The 24372-nt window shown below is 37.7% G+C and overlaps 2 protein-coding genes across 4 annotated transcripts; both read right to left on the bottom strand.

Moving 5' to 3' along the window:
• Positions 1 to 1874: 1874 nt before the first annotated feature.
• Positions 1875 to 15131, bottom strand: LOC113537087 (NACHT, LRR and PYD domains-containing protein 4-like). 3 transcript variants are annotated; one of them, XM_026931402.3, is made up of 12 exons: positions 14985 to 15131; positions 13115 to 13209; positions 12850 to 12930; positions 12585 to 12689; positions 11969 to 12049; positions 11702 to 11806; positions 9800 to 10190; positions 9384 to 9600; positions 6681 to 8451; positions 6394 to 6567; positions 4560 to 4733; positions 1875 to 4007 (listed from the first exon to the last, which is right to left on the bottom strand). In XM_026931402.3, the coding sequence occupies exons 2-12, from the start codon at positions 13207 to 13209 to the stop codon at positions 3893 to 3895; spliced, it is 3309 nt and encodes a 1102-aa protein (XP_026787203.3). In that variant the 5' UTR covers positions 14985 to 15131; the 3' UTR covers positions 1875 to 3892. The 3 variants fall into 3 exon arrangements, with proteins under 3 accessions (XP_026787203.3, XP_053084997.1, XP_053084998.1); XM_053229022.1 differs by lacking the exons at positions 11702 to 11806; positions 11969 to 12049; XM_053229023.1 differs by lacking the exons at positions 12585 to 12689; positions 12850 to 12930.
• A 1069-nt stretch (positions 15132 to 16200) lies between these two features.
• Positions 16201 to 23460, bottom strand: LOC113537210 (fructose-1,6-bisphosphatase 1). The gene is made up of 7 exons (XM_026931606.3): positions 23226 to 23460; positions 20064 to 20226; positions 19854 to 19946; positions 18902 to 19042; positions 17974 to 18111; positions 17629 to 17748; positions 16201 to 16711 (listed from the first exon to the last, which is right to left on the bottom strand). Exons 1-7 carry the CDS (start codon positions 23393 to 23395, stop codon positions 16523 to 16525), a joined length of 1014 nt encoding a protein of 337 aa, XP_026787407.2. The 5' UTR covers positions 23396 to 23460; the 3' UTR covers positions 16201 to 16522.
• Between the last annotated feature and the right edge of the window lie 912 nt (positions 23461 to 24372).

Raw genomic sequence — 24372 nt, 5'->3', positions numbered from 1 at the left:
ATTAGCTTCCAATTAGCTTTTGGAGAAGTTGTTAGCACAGAGGTTCACTTGTTCCAGCCTTCAGTGTGAATGATTACTCAATATGCTTGATAAAGACCTGAAAACTACTACTGATAATACCAAAGGTTTCACAACCTTTTTTTCCTTCCAGCTGTATACGACGTAACCCAGCAGCTAGGTAACAAACGTCCACCAACAGATAGACCAATCACAGACAAGCAGGACGAAACACTCACAAGACAGGAGGACCCACTGAACATACTGTAGGAGCACGTTCACTTCAGGGAAGTACTGAACAGGCCACCACCAATGGAACCCCAGTGTTGTAACTCCAGCAGCACAACTTCTTCAGGTAAATACAAGCAGGACAAGCAGAACTCGAGATTAAGAAAGCCATACAAAAGCAGAAGAACAACAAGGCACCAGACCCAGATGGCATACCACCAGAATCTCAGATAGATTCTGGGAATCAAAGACAGATATAAAGATGTCAGCAGAGTTGAGTTGTACCAACTGTTTGGCCAAATTTGGGAGTACCAGAAGAACTTTTTTGTAAAACTGTCTTTAACCACTAGGACTTGTCTAAAGACAAAGTGTTTAGAAATGCTTTAGTGTATTTTCTGATGAGAAACATCTGAGAAATATAATCAAAGGACATGTCTGTTTAGTGTCCCTGTATCCACTAGCCTCCCAAGTCAAGCTTTGCCAGTCATATGCTAATCATGAAATTTACCAATTAGCAAGTAAATAGGATCTTTTTTTTTTTTAATGGAAAATCTCTCTTGCACTTTGATACTCCTAGTCTGTCATACAGTCCTGCAACCCACACTAGTCAAGTTTACACACCATTTATGTAGCAATGGGGCCCCCAAGTGGTCACACACTTTCTCTAGCAACACAGCGCACCACATTAGGATATACTGTATAAAGTTTGTATCTTTGGTTTTTGTGAAAAAGAAATATGTACATATACAACTAATTTTGGCAAGGAGGTAGTTATAAAGGCAAAGGGCAGGCTTTCAGAGTTATTATACAATATTTATATCCAGGGCCGGACTGGGACAAAAGTTCAGGCCAGGCATACACCCAGTGACCATCAACTGTAATGTTCATGTCAAGCATCAAAAGGGGGGTGACCTGAGTGACTTTGACTGTGGCATGTGATTGATACACACACACACACACACACATCTCAAGGGTTTACACAGAACTGTGTGAAAAACTAAGTTCTAGGTGGAAACTCCTTGTTAAAGAGAGGTCAGAGGTCCGATTGGTTCAAGCTGACAGCAAGGCTAGAGTGATTCGACCATGCAACTGTTGTGAGCAGAAAGGCATCTCTGAACAGTTTTAGAATGGAGTTCCTAATAATTTGTTGGTTAAACATTTTCACATCCCAAAAATATTACTTTATAGATATTTTTCTTAAATAAACAAAGACTCATAGTTTCCACTGGAGATGAGCTGAGGGGAACCTTGGGATGAGTTTTTTTTTATTCAAAATCCAGTTGTAAGCAACAGGTTGAGCCTCAGCCACACCACCCGTGAGCCATAGTGTTCCTGGTGACTTCTGCTCAATTTTCTGACCACAAGCATCAGGATCTTGAAGGGTGCAATCTAATGGGAAAACAAACTTTTAAACAAAGTAACATAATGAACATTTCAGCATGCTGTTTTGTGTATATACTAGCTCCTGGAATAGGAGAAATATCTGCAGGAGATGATCTGCCATTCAGGCAGGAAGTGTTTAATAACGTAGGCTTCATACTGTTGAAGAAAAAGTACGGTATTTTAGATGAGAACATTCTCCAGACTTAGTTACACTCCTCTGAAAAAACATACATACATACATACAAAGTGAAAGAAAAACTGGTGGCTTTGTTATGCTGTGGGGGCTTTTATTTTTGCATGACGTGGTGTATATACCTCAGACACACTCTGTCCATGGTTCAAAACACACCCACCCACAAAACACGACAATAAATATAAGAGATAAGAACATACATACAAATTCTGATTATTAATTAAGATTCCTGAAATGTAAGTTTACATTAACAAGATGCTGCATGCATAAAAAACTTAATTTGCATTAATACAAACAAATTTGTAAGGGAGATTTAAACAAGACTGGAGCTCATCTGTCTAAACCAATCATGTCTACAAGTCCAAAAGCTCATAAATACATTTTCAGTAGTAAAGGAGAACTCCACCCTGAAACACATTAAATATATTTATATTCAAATATTTTTGATGTGTTTAGTGTTAATTTTTTGTTGATGCCAACTTTGTTATTTGGAGCACTGTTACAATGCTGTTTAATAGGTGAAAAATGTTCAACTATCAGCAGGTAGTTGAACGGATTTCAGGGTTAATGTAGGAAACTACAAGGAAAGGTCGAAAAACATTAGATGCTTAAACTAAAAACGTCAATGTAGAATTTAATCAGAAAATAAATATTTTGCTTCATTAAAAATATACAAGTCGTTCAAGGTGGCTTCTTCCTATAAAATGTGGTCTCTTGAAGAGAAGTTTAGCAACAGATGTGGTAGCTGGTGACATGAAATTAAAATGATTAGTAGTAATAATTCCAAAGATATTAGTGGATATTAGTGAATCAAACACACATGGCTGGTGAAGAGGCGCGCGCTAAGGTCGTCATACCCAGGACTCATGAAAATGTTTCTGGATTTTCATTACAAGATGGACACTTTGATCGCTGACAGCATTGATTGCTGTCTGTCTTGATCAATTTGACAAACACATGGCATCAAAACATGAAAAAAATTAATTTGTACTGTGTTTAAAAATAATAGTGCTCTTACTTCTAGTTCTAGTTCTATCAACTATGAACTCTGTGGGCACTGACAGATTGTCCCCATGCTATTCAAAAGTCTTCCTGCTTATTTTCTACAAATTCTAACCACTTTATTTTATTTGTTTAGTTTATTTTTAGATATACAATTTTATTCCCTGTGGAACTTTCTTGCCAGCTTTCTATCTGATGCGACCGAGTAAGCCAGCTATCTATGTTCGAAAGTAACAACGGTCCTCATTTAGCAAACTTTTAGTAAAGTTGTGTGTAAATATTTGTGATATTAGCCAAACCAAACTTAAAATTTCAGCCGGATTTACAAAAGTTTTGGAAATGCTGATTTTCTTTGTACTTGTTCAACCACCTCGTATGTTCATCATCAATACAGTGCAAAGTGCATTCCTGACACGGCTCATTTGCATTTAGCGACGTCCAGAAAACTTCAAGTTCAAGTGCACAGACAGCTGAGCGCACAGACTGAAGGATTAGTGTAAATGCTGAAAGGCAGATGTGGAAATTATTTTGTCTCAGTTGTATGCCAATAAAAATATTTAATAATATTCAGTATAATAATAATTGAGTGCTAAATCTTTCGTTAACTGAGGTGTTTGTTTACAGCTGACGGCGATGTGCAGACAGATCGGCCCGTCCTCAGTTTATACAGTACCATTTCTTTTGTCATAATTGAATGATTAGTTTAAATGATATTAGCTTTCTTTATTTTTCATATTCTTTAATTAATGCCAATAATATACATGACTGGTTTTCACAAAATGTTCTCGATGGTACCCTTAGTCCCTGACCTAGTGAACTAGCATGAGGACGTGTATATCCTGATTTATCCTTTATATCTGATATAGAAGAGCTTTGGTGTCTCTAAGTGACTCTGAATAAGGGTGTCTGCTAAATGCTGTAAACATAATAAAAACAAGCAATTTAACCTCAATAGCATATTTGAGATATAAAGGTGCAGTAATTGAATCTAATTATTTGCATTCAGTTAGTATAAGAGTATGTCCCTTTTATATGAGTCACACAAGTCAGGATCAAAAATTCCTCCACTTGCATCCTGCGTTATCCTTTCTAATCTTCCAGGTCATTTCCTGTCAGATCCAGCTCCATTGGCTTTGTGGAGGAAGAAGTCAACTCTTCAGCAAGGTGCTTGCAGTAACTCTTTGTAAGGTTGCACTGCTTTAGCCTGTGAGAAATATAACAATAGTTCAAACAGTTGATTTATAAAATGTTTTATATAATTGTATTAATCTTATTGTTTAGCTTATTTTAAGTCTAGGGAGATAAAACCAGGTTATACCACAGTGCTGCTATATTCTCATTTTGCTAAAAAGTGTTAATTTCCTCTATGTATGGAGACTTTTGGGACACACTGTATATATTCTGAATTTACAGAGACTGGAACTAACTTGCTTCATAGACGTACTACAACATTAAATGTAACTATTAATGGATAAAAAAAATGGACATGCTGTTCATTAAAAATTCTAATCAAGATTACTGCGATATAAGAGGAATAAAAACAAGGTGGGACATGCTGTTATAGGAAAATAATCAACTTCTGGGTTGTTAAAAGAAACTTCACTTCATCTCACCACCCCACCGTTGATTAATTTCCTATAGCATGTTCCAAAGTGTGTTATTCCTTATTTATAGCACTATTAGGGCATATTTTTGTATGCTATTATTGCAGAACTACTATGAAAATGGATATAGCAAAATAACAATCACAGCTTACCTCAGTCTTTGCACTTTACACTGCTCACTTTTGAACCATGGTTCGAGCATCATCACCCCTGTGTTGGTCAGTTTGTTTAAAGAGAGGTCTAACTCTCGGAGGTTGGACTCAGCGCTTGCGAGTGCAGACGCTAAACTTCCGCAGGACTTGTCTGTAATCTTGCAGGCTGCAAGTCTGTTTGGCACATAATGGTATATTCAGGGTCGGCAACTTCTTTTTAAAAGCTACGTTCTTACTTAATCGATAAACCTAATTTTGCATTTCTGTATACAGTCAGGTACATACTTGGACATTGACAAAGTAATTGTTTTAGCTGTCTATCACAGTATACTGAAGGTGAAATTAAATAATGAGACTTTCAGCTTTAATTTGAGGGTATTTACATCCAAATTGGGTAAATGGTGTAGGCATTACATCACTTAAATTTGTGGTCAATCCCTTTTTAAGGGAACAAAAGTAATTGGACAATTGGCTGCTCAGCTGTTCCATGGCCAAGTGTGTGTTATTGCCTCACTGTTTCACTTACGAGTTGGCAGATAAAAGGTCTAGAATTGATTTCAAGTGTTGCATTTGCATGTGGAATCTGCCAGTGAAGCAAGACTTCACCAGAGTAAATACAGAGGATTTACCACTTGATTGGTAGCCCTAAAAACAGGAAGACCAGATTAAAGTTGGCCAAAACTACAGTCCAAAGTTGGACTGTAAGGAATCCAAGGCAAGGTACGGATGCAAGTGCAGACAGTCTTTATTAAACAAAGAACTAATAAACAAACAGAGGCAAGGAAAGAACCAAAACTAAAAAAAGCTATAACAAACGACTAGACCTAGGCTAGGCAAGCCAACCATAACAGTCACAATTAACACAAAACAGGTGTGCACAAACACAGGAAGTGATACAGACAACAGAAGAAGACATTCAGAAATGTGAGTGAGGGTGCCCTCTGGTGCTCTGGTGGGGAATTTCCATGAGACAGAGATCAACTTCATACCAGAATGATTGGAAGAGGGGAGTATGGAGAAGGGATGAGCAGCTCATGAGCCGAAGCATACTACCTCATCTTATGATGTAGGCATGTATGGATGCCAGTGGAACTAGTTCCCTTGTATTTATCAATGACACGACTGCTGATAAAAGCAGCGGGATGAATTCTGAAGTGTATAAGGCGATATTATCTGCTCAGATTCAGCCAAATGCATTAAAACTCATTGGACGATGCTTCACACTGCAGATGGACAATGATCTGAAGCATATTTCGAAGGCAACCCAAGACTTTTTAAGGCAAGTAAGTGGAATGTTCTGTAACGGACAAGTCACATGAGCTGAATCCAACTGAACATACGTTTCACTTGCTGAAGGCAAAACTGAAGGCAAAACACCCAAGAGCAAGCAAGAAAGTAAAGGCCAGTCAGAGCATTACCAGGGAAGAAACCGAGTATCTAGAGATGTCCATGGATTCCAGACTTCAGACAGTCATTGACTGCAAAGGATTTGCAACCAAGCATTAAAATATCAATTTAATTTATGGTTGTTAGTTTGTCCAATTACTTTTGGTGTCTTTAAAAGTGGGGGGCCACATATCAAATATAAAATAACAAGGCTGTAATTCCTACACCGTTCACAAGATTTGAATGCAAATACCCTTTAATTTTAACTCCAGTAATGTGTGGGAGGCAGCTAAAATAACTATAATTTCATCCAAAATGTCCAAATATTTATGTACCTGACTGTTTATCAAGAGGTTCCATATTCTTATCTATCTGTCTATCTATCTATCTATCTATCTATCTATACATATTTGAATGCCTTTTTTCTCCTCCATGGAAGTGTGCATACCTCAATATCTCAAGTTGACAGTGTGGGCTTTTCAGCCCTTTGCAGAGATACACCAGTCCTGCATCTTCTATGTTGTTGTGGCTCAGATCCAGTTCTCGTACAGGAGAATTTGCTATACGGAGTGCAGATGCCACAATCTCACATGCTTTTTCTGAGAGTTCACATTCACTGAGTCTGCCAACATATCAGAAATCACATTACACATGCATCTACAAGCAACTTTTCAAAGGTCAGTTTGTAATTTATTTAACCTTTTAATGCACCACAAAGAACATAGCATTGCTTACATTGCCTTCTTCGATGCCCTGATGACAGGAAGTAGTCTTTGACGACTGGATGCTTGTGTTGTCTTGTATTTCCTTAGATCGAAGACTTCCATTACATCCTCTGACATCAGCAATACATAAGCCAGGGCTGAACATTGCTCTGGATTGAATTTCTTATCACAGAGTGTACCAGAACGCAAACTCTCCTGGATATCCTTCACCAAACAATTGTGACCCAATTCATTCAAGCAGTGGAAAAGGTTAATCGTCTCTGTCCCTGTTCTGTCTTCCTCACGGATCTTGTCTTTAATGAATTGGACAATTTCATCATTTTGAAGGGACTCTTTTCCCAGCTGAGGCAAAAGACCTTGTAGGAGCTTCCTGTTACACTCAGCAGAAAGGCCTACAAGGAATCGTAGAAACTGGTCAAAATGTCCAAGCTTGTTTTCTAAAGCCTTGACCACTGCGCTCTTAAGTACGTCTGTCAGCGTTGTGGAGTCACTGCCATGTGAAGCAAGAACATTTATGCCCTCGTTCAAAAATTGGCACAGAACATGAATGGCAGCCAAATGCTCCTGTACACTGAGATGTAGGAAGCAGAAGACTCGCTCTGTGTACAATCCAAACTCTTCTCTAAACAGCTGTGTGCACAGAGAGGAGAACTCTGATGCCTCACTGATGTCAATCCCACACTCCTTCAGGTCATCTTCATAGAAGATCAGAGTGTTTTTCTCCATTCCGTGGAAAGCTAATTTCGCCAAGTTCAAAATCATCCTTTTGTCACTTTGCGTTAACTTCCGCAGATCTTCGTTAATGGCTTTCTGGTACTTCCTGTTTTTCAAACCAGTTTGTATGAATACATAATGTATGTACAACTGAGTCTGATTCTTTGGAACTTCACCAATTTCAGTGTCTCTTATCAGTATGTCCAGGACAGTTGCCGTAATCCAGCAGAAGATTGGGATGTGGCACATGATGTGCATGCTTCGAGATGACTTCATATGCTTAATCATTGTGTTGGCCATATGAGCGTCCTTACACTTCTTGTGAAAGTACTCTTCTTTCTGTGGGTCATTGAAGCCTCTAACTTCAGTCACCCGCTGTACACACTCAGAGGGTATCTGATTGGTCGCGGCTGGACGAGAGGTGATCCACAGGAGAGATCTGGGCAGTAGGTTACCTTTTATTAGATTTGTCAGAAGGACATCCATAGTTATTGACTCCATTATATCACAGCATGTCCTGGTGTTTTGAAAGTCTAAGTGGATTCGACATTCATCCAGACCATCCAAAACCAGCAAAATCTTAATTCCATTCTCAACACTTTCAATATTTTTGAGCTCGGGAAAAAACCTCCGCATAAGCGCCATCAGACTGCAGGCTTCCTTCTCAAGGTTGAGATCACGGAAAAACAGAGGAAGTATGAGGTCAATGTCTTGATTGGCAGTATGTTCTGCCCAGTCTAGCATGAACTTCTGAACAGACACTGTTTTTCCAATCCCAGCAACACCTTTGGTTAAAACAGTTCTGACACCATCAGTTGGTGACTTAAAAATGTCTCTTATGTTAACAGGGGTTTCTTGCTTGCTAAAATTTTTGGCAGCTTTCTCAATTAGTCTCACTTCATGTTCCTCTCTGATTGCATCACTTCCACCTTCAGTGATGTAGAGCTCTGTGTAAATGTCATGCAACACAACTTGTGTCTTTGGTAGTGCAAGTCCTTCATGAATATGTCGAAATTTCCTTCGTAGTTTTTCCTTTATTTTTTCTTGACATTTGGATACTGGCTTGACTGCGAAAATGATAAAAATTGATAAATTAATATGAAGTGTTATACTTCAGTGTCTGTATCTCACATCATTTATTAAAGGCTACACATTTTTAAGCTGTATGTCATGTCAGTTTTTGTATAATGGCTTTCTGTGTGTGTCTCTCTCTCTCTAATATGTTTAGGGTTTCCCAGAAGATTCAGGGACTGGCAGCTCGAGAAGGATGTCATCATGTTAAAATAATAAAATGGAGACTGTCAGCAACAATGGTGGCACATCAACTAAATTAACCTGCCACAACCCTGACCAGGGAGTAAGTTAGTATAATGAATACCTCCGTATTCATGCATATGGTTTTTGTTTGTCTGAAAGGCTTCATACTCGCGCCCTTCATGCTCACACCCACATTATATGAAAGTACCAATCTCACGCTCACCTGACCTTTTTATTTTTTGTTGTGTTCCACAGGATCACTAGTCTCAAATAGATACCCTGTCCGGAAAACTTTTTTTTTTTTTTTTTTAAAGTGGGTCTCCTATTTGTATCTGTATATGTTTATAACACACCTGTTCAATCTCTTTAAAGCTGCCTGGACACCATAGGGGTGCCTTTTCTTTTGGGAGCATGCCATTTTTCTCCCGGTTTCGCTTAGGTACAGTGAAAGGACAGATACTGTATTTTTCCTTTTCTTTTTGTAAAAAAAAAAATCTCATTGATATTTGGTTTACTATTTTACCATTACTCAGTACAACACAAGCTTTTTTTCTTTATTTTTCAATACAATTGCATCAAAATGACAGATCTGGTGCCTGGTCTCTTTTGATTTATGTTACAACCCTTGCTTCCCACTGGTGCAACAAGCCTGATGTTACTTTGTTTTTAGAGATGAATAAAAAAGTAGTTGTAACATTTAACAATTATTTACATTCTTAAATCACAGATAAAGAAGACATACCTGATGCCAACTGAATTGTGACTTTCAGAACTTCATCTTCGGAGAAACTTCCCATCATCTTTTCAGCAACATCTTGAGTGCCAGAACTAGCTTGCAATGTCTCAAAGCATTCTGGGTATTCATAACCCAAATTTCTTTTAAACTCCCGAAACTCTGAGGCTGTCATGCTACCCAGTATGTTCTGTAGCGTGATCAGAGTATTGGGCACTGTTGAGATCTAAAACAAATGCACAAAATGCAAGCAGTGACCAAGAAATTTTACTTATTTATATGTAATGGAATATATAGTAGCATGTATATATATATATATATATATATTCATACTATGAATATATAGTATGCCTTGGGTGGAGCCTGTAAGGTCGTTTGAGCTATTAAAACACTAATTGTATTTAGGTCAAGAATATTCCATTTACCTTGATGTATTGTTTTTCATGTTCTCGATGCTTCTTCACTGCACACTCCTTACAGATGGTTGCCTGGTCACTTTTGCAGAACATTACCAGAGCTTTGTGGTGCTCCGGACAGAGTCTTAGTTCCACTTCACCAGTCTCAATAACCTCAGCAGAACTATGCTGAGCTAGCTTGATTTTCTTTGCCGACTCTGCTACAGCGATGTTTGTGTGTAGGACAGAACAAGAGCCAGATGTTTTTCCACACTTTGGACAAGCACTTTCTCCATGTTCAGACTGGGCCTGATACTTGGTGATGCATGATCTGCAGTATGTGTGTCCACAAGATGTAGAGACTGGGTCCTTTAAGTACTCAGTACAAACTGAGCATGTCAGCACCTCATCAAGCAGCTCACTAAAAAGATTGACAAGATATTGAAAATCAAACTTTGCTCTCTGTTCCTCAAGGCTCACAAACATACTGTAAGTAGTGATTCAATGACTAATAAAACTTTAAGACCTTGTCCATGCTTAGTGTTTATGCTAGAATCAATTTGCTCCCTGATAAAGCATTCTTGTGTTCATATGGGCCGGCAAAGCCAACTATTATCTGCCTGCAAACCTTAAGATTCATTATATTAATCCCCCATAACTTTACAATTTAACATAATAAACGTGTGCTTTCTTCACTTTTCTTCCCTTCACTCTGTTCCCATTCTGCTCACCTAATTAAAAAAAAGTAAATAAAAACCCCTCCAGAGCTTAATCATTTATTGTGGTTTGTTGATGTTTATGCTATGCACTGGGGTACAGCTGTGAGCAGGACTGTTTCTTTAATCTCACAGAAAGTTCGATCAATCCCACCCACCCCTGCAGAAAGTCTGACCAATCCTATCCACTCTTGCAGAAAGTTTGATCAATCCCAGCCCTGCAGAAAATTTGATCAATCTTGTCCACTCTCGCAGAAAGTCTAACCAATCCTGCCCACTCTTGCACAGTTTCAGAAAGTTTGACCAATCCCGCCCACTCTTGTAGAAGGTTTGATCAATCCTGCCCACTTTCACAGAATGGTTGACCAATCCTTTCTGCTCCTGCAGATAGTTTGACTAATCCCGCCCTCTCCTATAGAAAGTTTGACCAATCCTGCCCTCTCTCTTAGAAAATTTGACCAATCCCACCCTCTTCCATAGAAAGTTTGACCAATCCCGCCCTCTCTCATAGAACTTTTGAACACTCCCACCCTCTCTCTTTGAAAGTTTGACCAATCCCACCCTCTCCCGTATAAAGTTTGACCAATCCCGCCCGCTCTCTTAGAAAATCTGACCAATCCCACTCTCTTCCTTAGAAAGTTTGACCAATCCTGCTCTCTCCTGTAGAAAGTCTGACCAATCCCGCCCTCTCCTATAGAACGTCTGAACAATCCCACCTTCTCTCTTAGAAAGTTTGACCAACACCCACCCCCCAGTACAAGGTTTGACCAATCCCGCCCTCTCCTGTAGAAAGTCTGACCAATAACGCCCTCTCACACAGAACGTTTGAACAATCCCACCTTCTCTCTTAGAAAGTTTGACCAATCCCACCCTCTCCCGTAGAAAGTTTGACCACTCCTGCCTTATCTTGTGAAAAATTTGACCAATCCCATCCTCTCTTTAAAAAGTTTAACCAATCCTTGCTCCCACTTACATGAGATTAAAAAAAACCACCCGCTTCCACAGTCTTTTGTTGGGTCCTGCAGGATCCCAGTCCTGATGCACTGGGGTTACCCTGGGCCATACTCCATTACAGTATTTAGACTGTTCTTAGCTAAAACATTATTACTTAGCAGGTAAATTTCACTTACTATAACCATGACCTAAACACAACAATAACTGAACAAAAAAGTCATCAACAGAACACCAGTCATCATTTAAAGACAGAAAATAAGACCTTGTATATTTCTGCTGTTCTCCTTGACTGAAATGCAATGGTTGCATCATTGAGTCATTGCTCTTCATCGAAAGATGGTCTGGTTCTGGTGAAGCCTTTCGAACTCTATATGAAAGAAAAAACATGTTTCAGCATTTACATTTGCAATGAAGAAAAAAAACAGTAGAAATACACAATAATTGATTCAAACTGTCAAAACTGTAATTTGAGAAATCCGCTCTGCAGCCTCATATTAAATATTACATAATATGTATAGCTGAAGCAGACCTTTTGCCTGAAGAAAAATGCATTGGTTGGATCATTGAATCAGCACTCTTCATTGAAACTTGACTAGGCGAAGAAGACCTCCTGAAAGAAAAAATTTTAATTGAAACAAGAACTCTTTAAAAAAAAAAAAGTCCTGTACACTCTCACGGAAAGTTTGACCATTCCGCCAACTCCTGCAGAAAATCTGACCAATCCTGTTTTCTCCCCAGAAAAACTGACTAATCCCACAAGTTTGGCCATTCTCACCCTCTCTTGCAGAAAATTTGAACAATCCTGCCCTCTGCTACAGAATGCTTGACCTATCCTGCCCTCTCCCATAGAAAGTTTGACCAATCCCACGCTCTCCCATAGAAAGTTTGACCAATCCCACGCTCTCCCATAGAAAGTTTGACCAATCCCACGCTCTCCTGTAGAAACTTTAAATAATCCTGCCCTATGTTGAGAAAAATTTACTCTGGGCCAAACTCCATTACAGTATTTAGACTGTTCTTAGCTAAAACATTATTACTTAGCAGGTAAATTTCACTTACTATAACCATGACCTAAACACAACAATAACTGAACAAAAAAGTCATCAACAGAACACCAGTCATCATTTAAAGACTGAAAATAAGACCTTGTATATTTCTGCTGTTCTCCTTGACTGAAATGCAATGGTTGAATCATTGAGTCATCGCTCTTCATCGAAAGATGGTCTGGTTCTGGTGAAGCCTTTCGAACTCTATATGAAAGAAAAAACATGTTTTAGCATTTACATTTGCAATGAAAAAAAAACAGTAGAAATACACAATAATTGATTCAAACAGTCAAAACTGTAATTTGAGAAATCCGCTCTCCAGCCTCATATTAAATATTACATAATATGTATAGCTGAAGCAGACCTTTTGCCTGAAGAAAAATGCATTGGTTGGATCATTGAATCAGCACTCTTCATTGAAACTTGACTAGGTGAAGAAGACCTCCTGAAAGAAAAACTGAAAATTAAGACCAACAAGAACTATTCACCAGTTAGTATTCTTGAAAAAAGAGTGTAACATTAGAGAACTGGACCTATTTTTCTGGTCTGCAGCTTTTACCTTTTCAGTATTTTCAGATGTATTACATATTAATCTAAGCATTTTTTCAAATATCTGACAAATGTCTGACCGCTTACGACGACTCCCTTTTCCTTGCTCAGTCTCGACTGTTTCGTTCTCGGCACTCTGAGAGCACTGAGGCTCCTCCATCTCTGGTTTCTCCATCTGTGTGAAAAACAGCACAAATCGTAGGCATATTACTGCAAATCTAGATCCCTAAATGCTGTTTTCACCGATTTAGGACACAACACATAAAAAAGAAGTTTATGATTTCAGCTAAATTGATGACTTCTTTGCAGCCAAGAACAATGTAGCAGCACACAATTCCCTGAACAGTGTAAAAATAATAATAATACTAAAAAAAAAAGCATCTAGGATTTAAAAGATGCAAAATGACAGTATACTTAGATTACAGTGAAAACTCTTCAATTAATATTTGCATTTACTGCGTACCTTTTTATCACATTAACCAAGTTTTATATTAATGATATTGACTGCTAGTTCAGGCTATTTATTTATTCAAATTGACATTAATAAATATAATCAGCATACATGTATAAAACACTTTATTATTATTATTATTATTATTTTTACTTATTTATTTATTTGTAATTTAGGTCAGGGGTCTTTAATCTTATCTACAAAGAGCCAGTGTGGCTGCAAGCTTTCATTTAAACCAAATAAGAGGCACATTTGATCACTGATTACAAACCAAGATGCCATAACGGCTCCTTGTGGATAAGATTTTGATAAGATAAGACCTCTGATTTTGCTTACTGTCACATCCGATTCCAGCTCTGCACCAGGAGCCACCGCATTTAATCCTAATCCTAACCCAATACAGATTTACTGCCTCTCACACTCACCTGAACACTAATTCACCTGTTTCCTCTTTACCTCCATTCAGCTCTGTCTACATAAACTGCGGCTTCAGAATAGTTCTTTATGAGGTTTTGCCTTTCTATTAGTTTGCGATCCTGAGTGTTACCTCCTCTTTGGGTTTGTGAGTTAACCCACTTATAATGTCTCCATATTCAGTCCAGTTTTGTCTAACTTTTGTCTAACTGTTTGTCCGATTGACTGATTTCTGCACGTTTCTTACATCCACCTGTTTTTATTTACAAGTCATAGGTGCAAAAAGCTTTCCTACTGGATGCAAATATGTAAAATTAACTGCAAAATTATGACAGGAACAAGATGAAACAGAAACTACTTTACTGTCATCACTAATATTAAATGTAGAAGAATTTGCTCTTCTGACTCAAATCTAGACTAAAGCCCTAACTCTGCACCAAGCACTTGCAATAACAGTTTGATTTATTTTAAATTCCTCGTCTTGTGAATTTCCTTCATACTGTACAAACTCTAACAGATGGTAAACTCTAAGCTTGATGGTATACTTAGTCCCTGATCTGAGGATGTGTGTTTTGATAGAGATGATACAGCACTCCTCTGGATAAGGGAGGCTGCTAAATACTGCACATGTAAAGTAAAGGCTTTTGGCTTAGGGGTTATAGATATTAGACAATAATCTTTTTAAAATGTGTGCTACATACAACAAAGATTTATCAAGGCAGCTTTTGGGAACAAAGAACAAGACTAACAGCTGTTCACATATATAAAACAGGTGAACTAGAATAAAAAAGACTTTATTATTAGACTTTATTTATTACTGATTATATCTAGAGATACAATCTCAGAAACCTTTGATATATTATTATGAAATGTGAATAATTATTAAATGAGTATGTAGTCAGGTACTTGCATTGTGTATATTATAGGGAATGTATACAGTAGGCCTAGAGTTAAAGGAATAAAGGCGGAAGTGAAATGGAACTGCGTAATAATGATTACGTAAGATTTTATTTCAAAACAGGCGACTAAGAGCTAATAACGAGAGGCACTTCGCATCAGAATTCAGTCAGGTATGAGGTACTTACGAAGCCTAAGCTGCTGATCTGATCCGAGCGCTTTGTTTTGCTTGTCACATGACGCAACGCCCGCGTGAAGAGCGCCGGATCTCCACACCTGCGCACTTTCGCTTTCAGAATCGCTTGTGTTGAACGACTCCCTAAAACGAATCAGAAGAACCGACTCATCTACGCACGAGAACAAGCACCACGTGATTGATCTCACACCCGATAATACGCAGTGCTTGCGTGTTGTTTTTATTCCTCATACTCACGAACATCGTGAGTAAACATTAGCAAACGAAACGTCTTTTTATTTATTGTTTAAAATGAATCTTTAAACTGAATCGAAACATCGATTCTCAGGCGTGAATGAATCGAAAGCACAAGGCACAACCGTCAGGGAAGTGACGTAGGCCTGGTAAACAAAAACAAAAAACAAAACAAAAAGCTGCATTTACTTCTGAAATCTGATCTACTACTATCTTATATGCAAATGAGCTAATTTGAGTTCAATTTTAATATTACTTTATTATTATTATTATTATTATTATTATTATTGCTGTTGTTTGTTGTTGTTGTTATTGTTGTTGTTGTTGTTTATTATTATTGTTATTGCTGCTGTTGTTTGTTGTTATTACTATTACTATTATTATTGTTGTTGGTTTTTTTTGTTGTATTGTTTTTTCTTTCTTGTTTTTTGTCCTCTTTTTCTCTGTTTTACGTGTTGTAATTGTCTAAATATAATTGTTTACTGGATTTGTGATACTATGTTCCATACATGCCTTCCTTCAAATTGTAACTATCTGTTATAATGCGACTTTAAAAAAGACATTAAAAAAAAAAAAAACTTAGGGAAGGTGTTTACGTGTCACGTGAACATATATTTTTCCAAGTGTGAGTGTGAAAAACGTGTGAAAGTGCATTTTAACACGGTGGGCCCTGAACTTGCACATGTGCACACATTACTCATGTAAACAGGTGACATCATGGGGATAATATGTGATCAATAAAACCCCAGGTCCTATATGTGAAAAATGAACATGTGGAAAAAAATGAGTGGTGTGAAAAAAGGATCATTTGAAAACTTGTGAAAAATAAAAACATGCACTAAATGTGAAAATGTGCGAATCATTACATGTGAAGTGTCTGAAAAAATACATGAGTAAACTTTACTTACAAAACAATTTTACACCCAAATACAAATATACAAATAAAATTTTACACTCAAATACCTCAGATGTGATAGTGTTTGAATGTTTATTCATCTTTATTTCTTTATTTTATAAAAATTCTCATGCTTATCCTTTTATGATACAGATATCTATTTAATGTGAAAAGGGGTATACGCAGAGTGAAGTAGGTTGTTTAGCAAAATATAAAATATTTACCAGAAAATTTACATCAATTTTAGACATTGTATAGGTGATGTGTTGTTCACACAACGAGTTCACACACGTTCTACACACACATCAGACATCACGTGGTGTTTATACTGCAGGGGTTTTATTCCGCACCCTGGTTATGCTGTTTAGTGGCTGGGTGTTGGTGATGGATCATCCTGTGTCTCACTTGGCGTGTTTCTGGTAAATGGCGATGTACTCTTTGACATCGTCAGGGGAACCCAGCACGACAGGAGCCCTCTGGTGGATGGTCTCAGGCTGGATGTCCAGCACGTTCATGGGTCCTGTGGTGGCCATTCCTCCAGCCTGCTCCATGATGAAGGCCATGGGGTTGCACTCATAAAGCAGCCTCAGCTAAAAGACAATTAGGCAAAAGAGTCAGGATCACTGACACCAGTTCAGGCATGTCACAACAATCCAGTACTACAGCAGGCTCAAATCTCTTTATCAGGCCAATTTCAAGGAACTAAACAGTCTGTGGCTTGGCTTAAATTGCTGTTCACCAGTGGTCTCTATCCGGAGCTTCAGCAAGAAGAACAGGCAAAAGTATCAGGATCCAGATGTGCAAAGCTGATAGAGATATCTCAGAAGACTTGCAGCAGTAAACACAATGGTGTTTCTACCAAGTATTGACATGGGGGTGAATACTTATGCAGCCAACAAATGTATTTTTTTTGTTTAACCCTAAAACTTTGGCCATTTCTTAGACCTCAATTTACCAGTCAGGAAAAATGCCTCTATTTCCATTAGACATGATAGTTTTATATCATTTTAGGTGTGTCTAGTGTGTGTATAAAAAGCTAAACCAATAAAAATAGAGAAAAAGGAAAAAAGAAAATCATTATTTACAGTACAACTAACTTTTGTATTGAAAATCAAACAGTGAATAAATAAAAGTGCTTGTTTATAATCCAGAAAATAAAAAAGCATTGACCCAGGGGGTGAATACTTAACCATCCAGAATAATACCAGGAATAAAGCCATAATTAACCATCATGTCAAAATAAAAAAATATATGTTGCACCTTCATGTGTTAGACCTAATTTGTTAAAGAAGTGGTAAAAAATCCCAAATAATTTCATTTCAATTCCAGGTTGTAACTCTACAAAATGTGGAACTGTTCAAGGGGGCGAATACTTATGAAAGCCACTGTAAATCAGCTCCAACAAGACTGATATATTTACCGTATATATCAGACTTGTTGCTTGTAATTTTCCTTTCTTTAATCATGTTATCATCGTTGTTATATGGAGATTTTCTCATTTTCTCACCTTGCCCTTTGGACTCTTAACATTCGCTGGATACAGGAAGATTCCTCCGTAGACCAGCGTCCTGTGCACATCAGCCACCATGGAGCCCACGTAGCGTCCTCCGTACGGCGCACTGCCATCCTACAGACGCAATAACACACAGCATGGGAGAGCACGGGAATTACTCACAAACATCTCCATGAGTACAGTTTTTACATTTCAGTGCCTTGAGCACAAATTCCATTATTAAAATAACTGATCTGCACTCTAACACAGAAACATGTTGCCAGACGTCTGATTTTTTTTTTTTACAATAATGTTCTTGTTTTTACTTGAGAACTGAAAGTCAGAACAATGACTCGTTACCTCTGGGAATTTCTTCTTCTGTAGATATTCTGTGACATCTGGGTAAAAATACTGAGCGTATCCCTCATTAAGACTGTAGATTTTTCCTTTCTTCTTAATCCTCACATCGCGGTCCACCAGAATAAACTCCCCGATGGCCTAGTGATGAAGAACGAGAGGGAAACAATAAATCAGACAAACTAAAGAGAGATTATACAAATGATGGAAAGATTATAATTTGTAGGAACAGGCTTCGTTTCTTGGTAGTCCTTCTAAAAGTAAACGATCTGCTAAGTGAGGAATAAAACACTTTCATTTGCTGTTATAGGAAAATAATCAACAACGGGGTGGTGTGATGAAGCAGAATTACCATTAACACCCTGAAGTTGATTATTTTCCAATAATCCTGAAGTGTATCATTCCACTTATTCCACAGCAATTTGCCAACAATTACATTTTTTAAACAAGTTTTATCAATTTATAGTTACATGTAAGGTGGTTCTCTTTTTTCTCTCTTTTTTCTATCTTGAAGTTATTAAGACAAAATAATGCAGCTTATCTTGTTACCAAGAAATACCCATGTCTGAAAATCTAAAGTTACGGCTTTACTTCTGATCGTTACAAAGTGCTAACACTGGAGACTCCTTCCATAAATGATAAATAAACATCTCCTTAATGAAAACCTCACAATTTAAAAAAAAAATCTGTTCATGTGGTGCATCCACCAGTTTGTGAAAGAAACGTATAGCTACTGAATGACTCAATTTGCTATATTTTCTTTTATTATTTAAAGAAAAAAAAGGCTCCTCAAGAGTTTTTGGATGATTACAGTTTTTCAGCTTCTTAAAGAGGTTCTAAAAGGGAAATCCTATGCCAAATAACTTTTTTCTCCATAAGACTGTTGATATTCATGGGTGTAAAATGGCATGTGGAGAGTGAGGAGACTCACGGGGTCCAGCATGAAGCAGTTGACTCCTTGACCTGTCGACAGAACCAGCATGGTGGCACTGCCGTAGAGGGCGTAACCCGCGGCAACGATCTTTCTACCTGGCAGCAAGGCATCCTTCTCAGTCGGTTCACTGTCATTGTTCTAAAACATGCACACAAACAATTATTATTATTATAACTTTCGACTGACTTTCAACTGTCCCATATAGTATCTGGACCATGCTCTGGCTATATCTTGGCCACGCCCCTGAGCTCTGTGTGTAGTTACTTGCATGTGTGTTGCGGGTCTATATGTTAGTCCACTTTGTATTTGTGTCATTCTAATGTTATCCTGAATTCATTACTCATCATTTTTCCTTGTCTCTACTTTCTTGTGCTTTCCTATTCTTATAGAATAGCTTCTAGGTTTTACTAGAGAGTCTGGTACTATTAATCACTAAAGGAAGAAAAGTGCTACCTATGTTCACTCAACTGTCTCAAACAAAACTCTCTAATGTTATTTTAAGACAAGTGGAACAGTGGTCAGGGATATTATTTTGCCAAGCCTCCAAAATTTTGAACACTCTTCCTCAGTTGTCAATGCCATTTCCTGTTTATAAAGCACATAGATACTAGGCCAGGTACGAAGTCTTGCCAATTGTTCTACTTTCTTGTGAGCTCTAAGCAGCGGCCTCCTTGATTGACATTCCTGATTCTAACCTATTCCCGGTTTTCCTGTGTTTTGGATTTGCCTTGTTTCTGGTAATTCCTTGCCTCTGACCCTTGTCTGTGACTTTTACTAAGGTTTGGATTTGTCCCTGGGACTTAATTACAGTGTGTATTCTCTGTGTATGACCTCGGACTGAATTTGGATTCTGATTCTGGATTTTGATCGGATCAGATCACAATCTTCAACATTGCAAAGCATGAGGTGAACCAAGTGTACAAACAGAGCAGACTGTGTTCAAAAATACCTTTCTGTAAATGGCAAAAATAGTTCCAATGGAAGCCAGACAGTCAATGTTGGAGGAGCCGTCCAGCGGATCGAAGCAAACAACATATTTACCCTGGAAAAGGAATGTTAAGAACAATAATAATTAAGGTCACAGCTATACATCATATACATGAGTGGAAGAGTGTGATGTGGATATTTAAAACCTTTTATAGAAATCACTCATATTTACTCTTTGTTCAGGCTCAATGATGATAGCTTTGTCATCCTCCTCACTGACCAGCACACAGGAAGTGAAGGAGGACTTAATCATGTTAATGACCAGATCGTTAGACAACACATCCAGCTTCTTCACCTGGTCCCCTGTTACATTTGTGCTTCCTGCAATCCCGTACCTGAAAGACAGAAAGAGAGAGAGAGAGAGAGAGAGAGAGAGAGAGAGAAAGAAAGAACGAGATTGGGGGGTTGGGGGGTGGGAGAGAGAGAGACAAGGTGACTCTATTGTTGCAATCTTGCAGTTTTCTTTCAAAGCAGACTCTGACCTGTTGCACAAAAGACTAAACACTGTCTCAGCTATCAGTATTAGATCTGATAGTCATAGTAAAAACGTCTGTGGATAATGGAGTGATTAGGTCAGCATTTTAAGCTCTGTAATAGCCCCATGCAAGTGCAGAGCTGATGAAGGGTACTTAATACTGAAGAATTTATGTAATCTGGGTCTACATTAATAATTAATGAGGAAAATAATCAACTTCAGAGTTGTAACAGTAACTCTGCTTCATCACTCAGTCTGTCACTGATTATTTTCCTTTAACAGCACATTGTTTTATTTCCTACATAGCAACCATGTAGCAAAGTCATCTTTATAAACACTACATCGTTTCATTTTCCTAAAGAAGTATGTATTATGATCTATATTTACAATGTCATATTGTCTTAAGCAAAATCGACTTGTAATTAGTTGATCGCTAACGTGGTGAGTCCATTTGAAATGTTAGCTTAAGCATATTTCACTAAGCTAGCTAATGTTTTGTTATTAGTATTTATTACAGATGCAATATTAGCGTAGCAAGTAAATATTACTGGGGAGTTTTGTAATTCTCCTAAAAGCTGTTCAAGTCATTTCTGTTTTGAGACAAAGACAAAGCATCCGTTCGATTCATTAGCTTAAACATATTTTGCTAATCTAGCTAATGCACATACAACAGTTAGCTAATGTACATACAACAGCTGCAATATTAGCTTAGCTCAAACATAGCTTCTTTGACTAGCATAGATTGATTTTTAATTAACAGATTGTGAAATCAAATTAAACTTCAATTATTGATCCTCCCTCATCAATCCACATGTTTATTACAAGTTACAACAGACATTTATTAGCTACATAAGCTAGCTGCACTCGTTAGCTTCGATGACATTCAGAAGAATTCAGAATAATTATTTAAGATTAATGTAACAAAAAAAAAAAAAAAAAAAAGCTAATGCACTGTAACTATTACATTTGAAAGTTTTTGTTTCCCTCTCTGGCAGATTTGTGTACATGTGAGTGTGTTTTGTGTCACATAGTTGAACAGAATAATGCATTTTCTCAATGTGTCAGCTTGTCAATCAAGTAGGCCACGCCCCTAGTTCTTGGTGACATCATGGTATGTGACGTAAATCTAACGTTAAAAAACGTGCACCATTTTTTGGCTGGTAAATGAGCAATACTATAATACTATCAAATTTAAGCTGTAATTATTTGACTTATAATCAAAATAAAAGATCGTGATTGCTTCAGATCGTGTTTTTGCTGCTTAACTGACAGATTTTGGGGTGCAACCTAAGTTTTGCAAGTATGACTGCATTATCTGTAACAAAGGTCACAGCTCTTATCACGGAACAGCAAGGTGAAATGAGAAAGACAGAAAGTTAGAAGGACGTGTGCAGCGACATAAGTGCAACAAACATCCTGCTATGTTACTATTAATGATGGTGATTTTTAAAAAAATCCATTTCCAATGAACATAAAACCCATCAGCCACTGTTTATATGTAGGCTAATGTGTGTTTCTGTCATACCACAGTTAAAAAAAAACTACTCTGCAGGACTGCATGTGCTTTGTACAGGTTAAAAGGTAAAACTAGGATGTGTTAATCAATAACAGTGTTTGGCAAAGATAAGTGCAATCAGAAAACATTCTCAACACTGACAATATTACACGACCACAAAACTGGACAATAGTCCAATCAGGAAAAAAAAAGTTAATTTCTGTTAATGTATTGCTACAAGGCATACACTTTATGGTATAAAATTACTATGCAGTTCTGTTGTACTAATTTTAGTCATATACATGATTGGTTCAGGTGCTCTGGTCTTTGAGATATTATAATCGCTATATTTCTGTAAGTCTATGGCAGAGTATGATTACATTTCATTAGATTTTACTAGAAAGCTAATCAAGATAGTATTATTCTTTTGGGCTGATTTGTTTGTTTGTTTTTTACATTATTACATGATTAGTTTTGTGAGACATCACTCTCTGCTATTATACTATACTAACATTCGTATGTAAGAAATAAAACACTGCGTGGCATTCTGTTCTAGGAAAATTTTCAGTGACAGAGTGGTGTGATGAAGCGGAGTTACTGTTCCCATCCGGAAGTTGATTATTTTCTAATAACAGCGTGTTACAAAGTGCTTAAATCCTCTTATACCACAGTGATTCGCTAACAATTACAATTTTTAAAATATTAACAAACATTATAGTTTATTTGTTCATAGTTACAATTTTGTCTGCGAAACAAGTTAGTTCTTGTTATCAGCTACATTATAGCAGCTATACTCAGTCGTTCCCTCACGAGCCTCTCTTTTTTCTCTCTCCTGAAGTTAATATGACAAACACACACACACACACACACACACACACAGCTTGACATGTTACTGAGAACCTGGAAAGCATAAACTCCTCTGTTGTGAAGACTCTCTACTCTTTTGGTAGAAACCCCACTGACTGATACTGGAGACTCCTTCCACAGATGTTACATAAACGTCTATTTAGAAAAAGCTAAACATCTATTCAGAAAATGTATCAACAACTATACACTTTCTTTGTTAAATAATAACACTTTTGTTAATCCATTTATTAGGTTTAGATTGTGTGATTTTGCAGCTGTTAAAGCTGCTGTTATAGAAAATTAACCAACACTTTCTGACAACATTGTGGTATAAACACGATAATATCTCAAAATTCATACAATAATTTTACAGCACAATCAAATCTGGTTCATTTAGATTTCTTTTTTTATATAGAGGCTCATAAAATAAAATGCAATAAATAAAATGCATGCTTTTATACATACACCTACACCAGGTATGTTTTCAGGTTTCAAGAGAAGTACCATGTGACACTTACAGGTTAGCGATTCCTGCTTTCCTGACTGCAGAGGAAATCGCTTTGATGGCTGTGCACATGGAGTTGAGGAGCGTGGTCAGCTCTCCAGTCCCTTTGGCTTTCCGTCCTTCCTCCAGGACGAACCTGGTCAGCGTGATTACATTGGTATCGAAGGCTCCTCTGTCCGACATTGTGAGCTGTGGTTTGTGAAGCTGCAGTGCAGGTACAGGTAGACAGAAAGGCTGAACACGAGCCTGGTGCAGCAGTTTGAGGGGCCTTTAAGGGGGTGTGTGGGCTGGTAAACCAATCAGATGAGGGATTTACACACATCTGGTTAGGCAAGATATATGTCAGATCAAAGTTCATCGACTGTGGCACTAGCAGCACATTTTAATCGGTTAACTGGTCTTAATACACACATTATGTGCAGCTGAAAAAGATGACTATAATAAAGATCCATCAAGAGGCTCAGGCCACAATAAAACAATAAAATATGCCAAAACAGGAAACACTGAGATGTGTGTGCACGTTCATGCACCATGCATTCCCCAAAGTTCCCAAGAAACGAGAATGAAGGTTAAAGGTCACTCACCAGCAATCAAGCACGTCGCTCAGTGTCTCTAGGTCTGCAGTCAAAGAGATAATGAAGGCTTTATTTGTTCAAAGTGGATTTGTTTGCGCATTTGTGATGTGAATGACGCAAATGTATTGGTGACATCAGTGATCACAGACTCCTAATCTAAACCTAATCATACTAGAGAAACGTCCAGAAAGTGCAGTGCGTCTGAAACCTCAGTATTCATCAAAGAATACCCATTTTTATATTTAGCAAAAATCCAAACACTGGACACTGTACAGTCTCAAAGTCTTAGTGGTACAGATGGGCTGTGGCTTCTGGGGTATTTTTCAGAACATTAGGACCACCACATTGAGGTTTTTAAACTTTACACACACACACACACACACACGTTAGTGTCCCTGTGATGTATTATACAGTCAGGTCCATAAATATTTGGAGACTTTTTTCACTCTTTTTTCATTTGAAGACAAAAATGAAAGCAGTGAAATGTCCAGCAAAGCATCCTAACGGAGGAACCTCAGCATTTGGTGATGTCCATGGGACTGCAAAGGATTTACATCCAAGTATTAAAAATAATCCTTATGATAT

This window comes from Pangasianodon hypophthalmus, chromosome 24 (assembly GCF_027358585.1).
Source record: "Pangasianodon hypophthalmus isolate fPanHyp1 chromosome 24, fPanHyp1.pri, whole genome shotgun sequence".
Lineage (NCBI taxonomy): Eukaryota > Metazoa > Chordata > Actinopteri > Siluriformes > Pangasiidae > Pangasianodon > Pangasianodon hypophthalmus.
The sequence above is the reverse complement of the archived record's forward strand: the minus strand, read 5'-3'. Positions and strand labels throughout refer to the sequence as shown.

Excerpts from the sequence above, each read along its gene's own strand:
- LOC113537087 (XM_026931402.3), bottom strand. The coding sequence starts at position 13,209 with ATGGAGAAACCAGAGATGGAGGAGCCTCAGTGCTCTCAGAGTGCCGAG. Across the intron at positions 11,807-11,968 it reads CATTTTTCTTCAGGCAAAAG|AGTTCGAAAGGCTTCACCAG; the intron begins GTCTGCTTCAGC and ends TCTTTCATATAG. Across the intron at positions 8,452-9,383 it reads CACAATTCAGTTGGCATCAG|TCAAGCCAGTATCCAAATGT; the intron begins GTATGTCTTCTT and ends TCATTTTCGCAG.
- LOC113537210 (XM_026931606.3), bottom strand. The coding sequence starts at position 23,395 with ATGTCGGACAGAGGAGCCTTCGATACCAATGTAATCACGCTGACCAGG. Across the intron at positions 19,947-20,063 it reads TCATTGAGCCTGAACAAAGA|GGTAAATATGTTGTTTGCTT; the intron begins GTAAATATGAGT and ends TTCCTTTTCCAG. Across the intron at positions 16,712-17,628 it reads TTAAGAGTCCAAAGGGCAAG|CTGAGGCTGCTTTATGAGTG; the intron begins GTGAGAAAATGA and ends ATTGTCTTTTAG.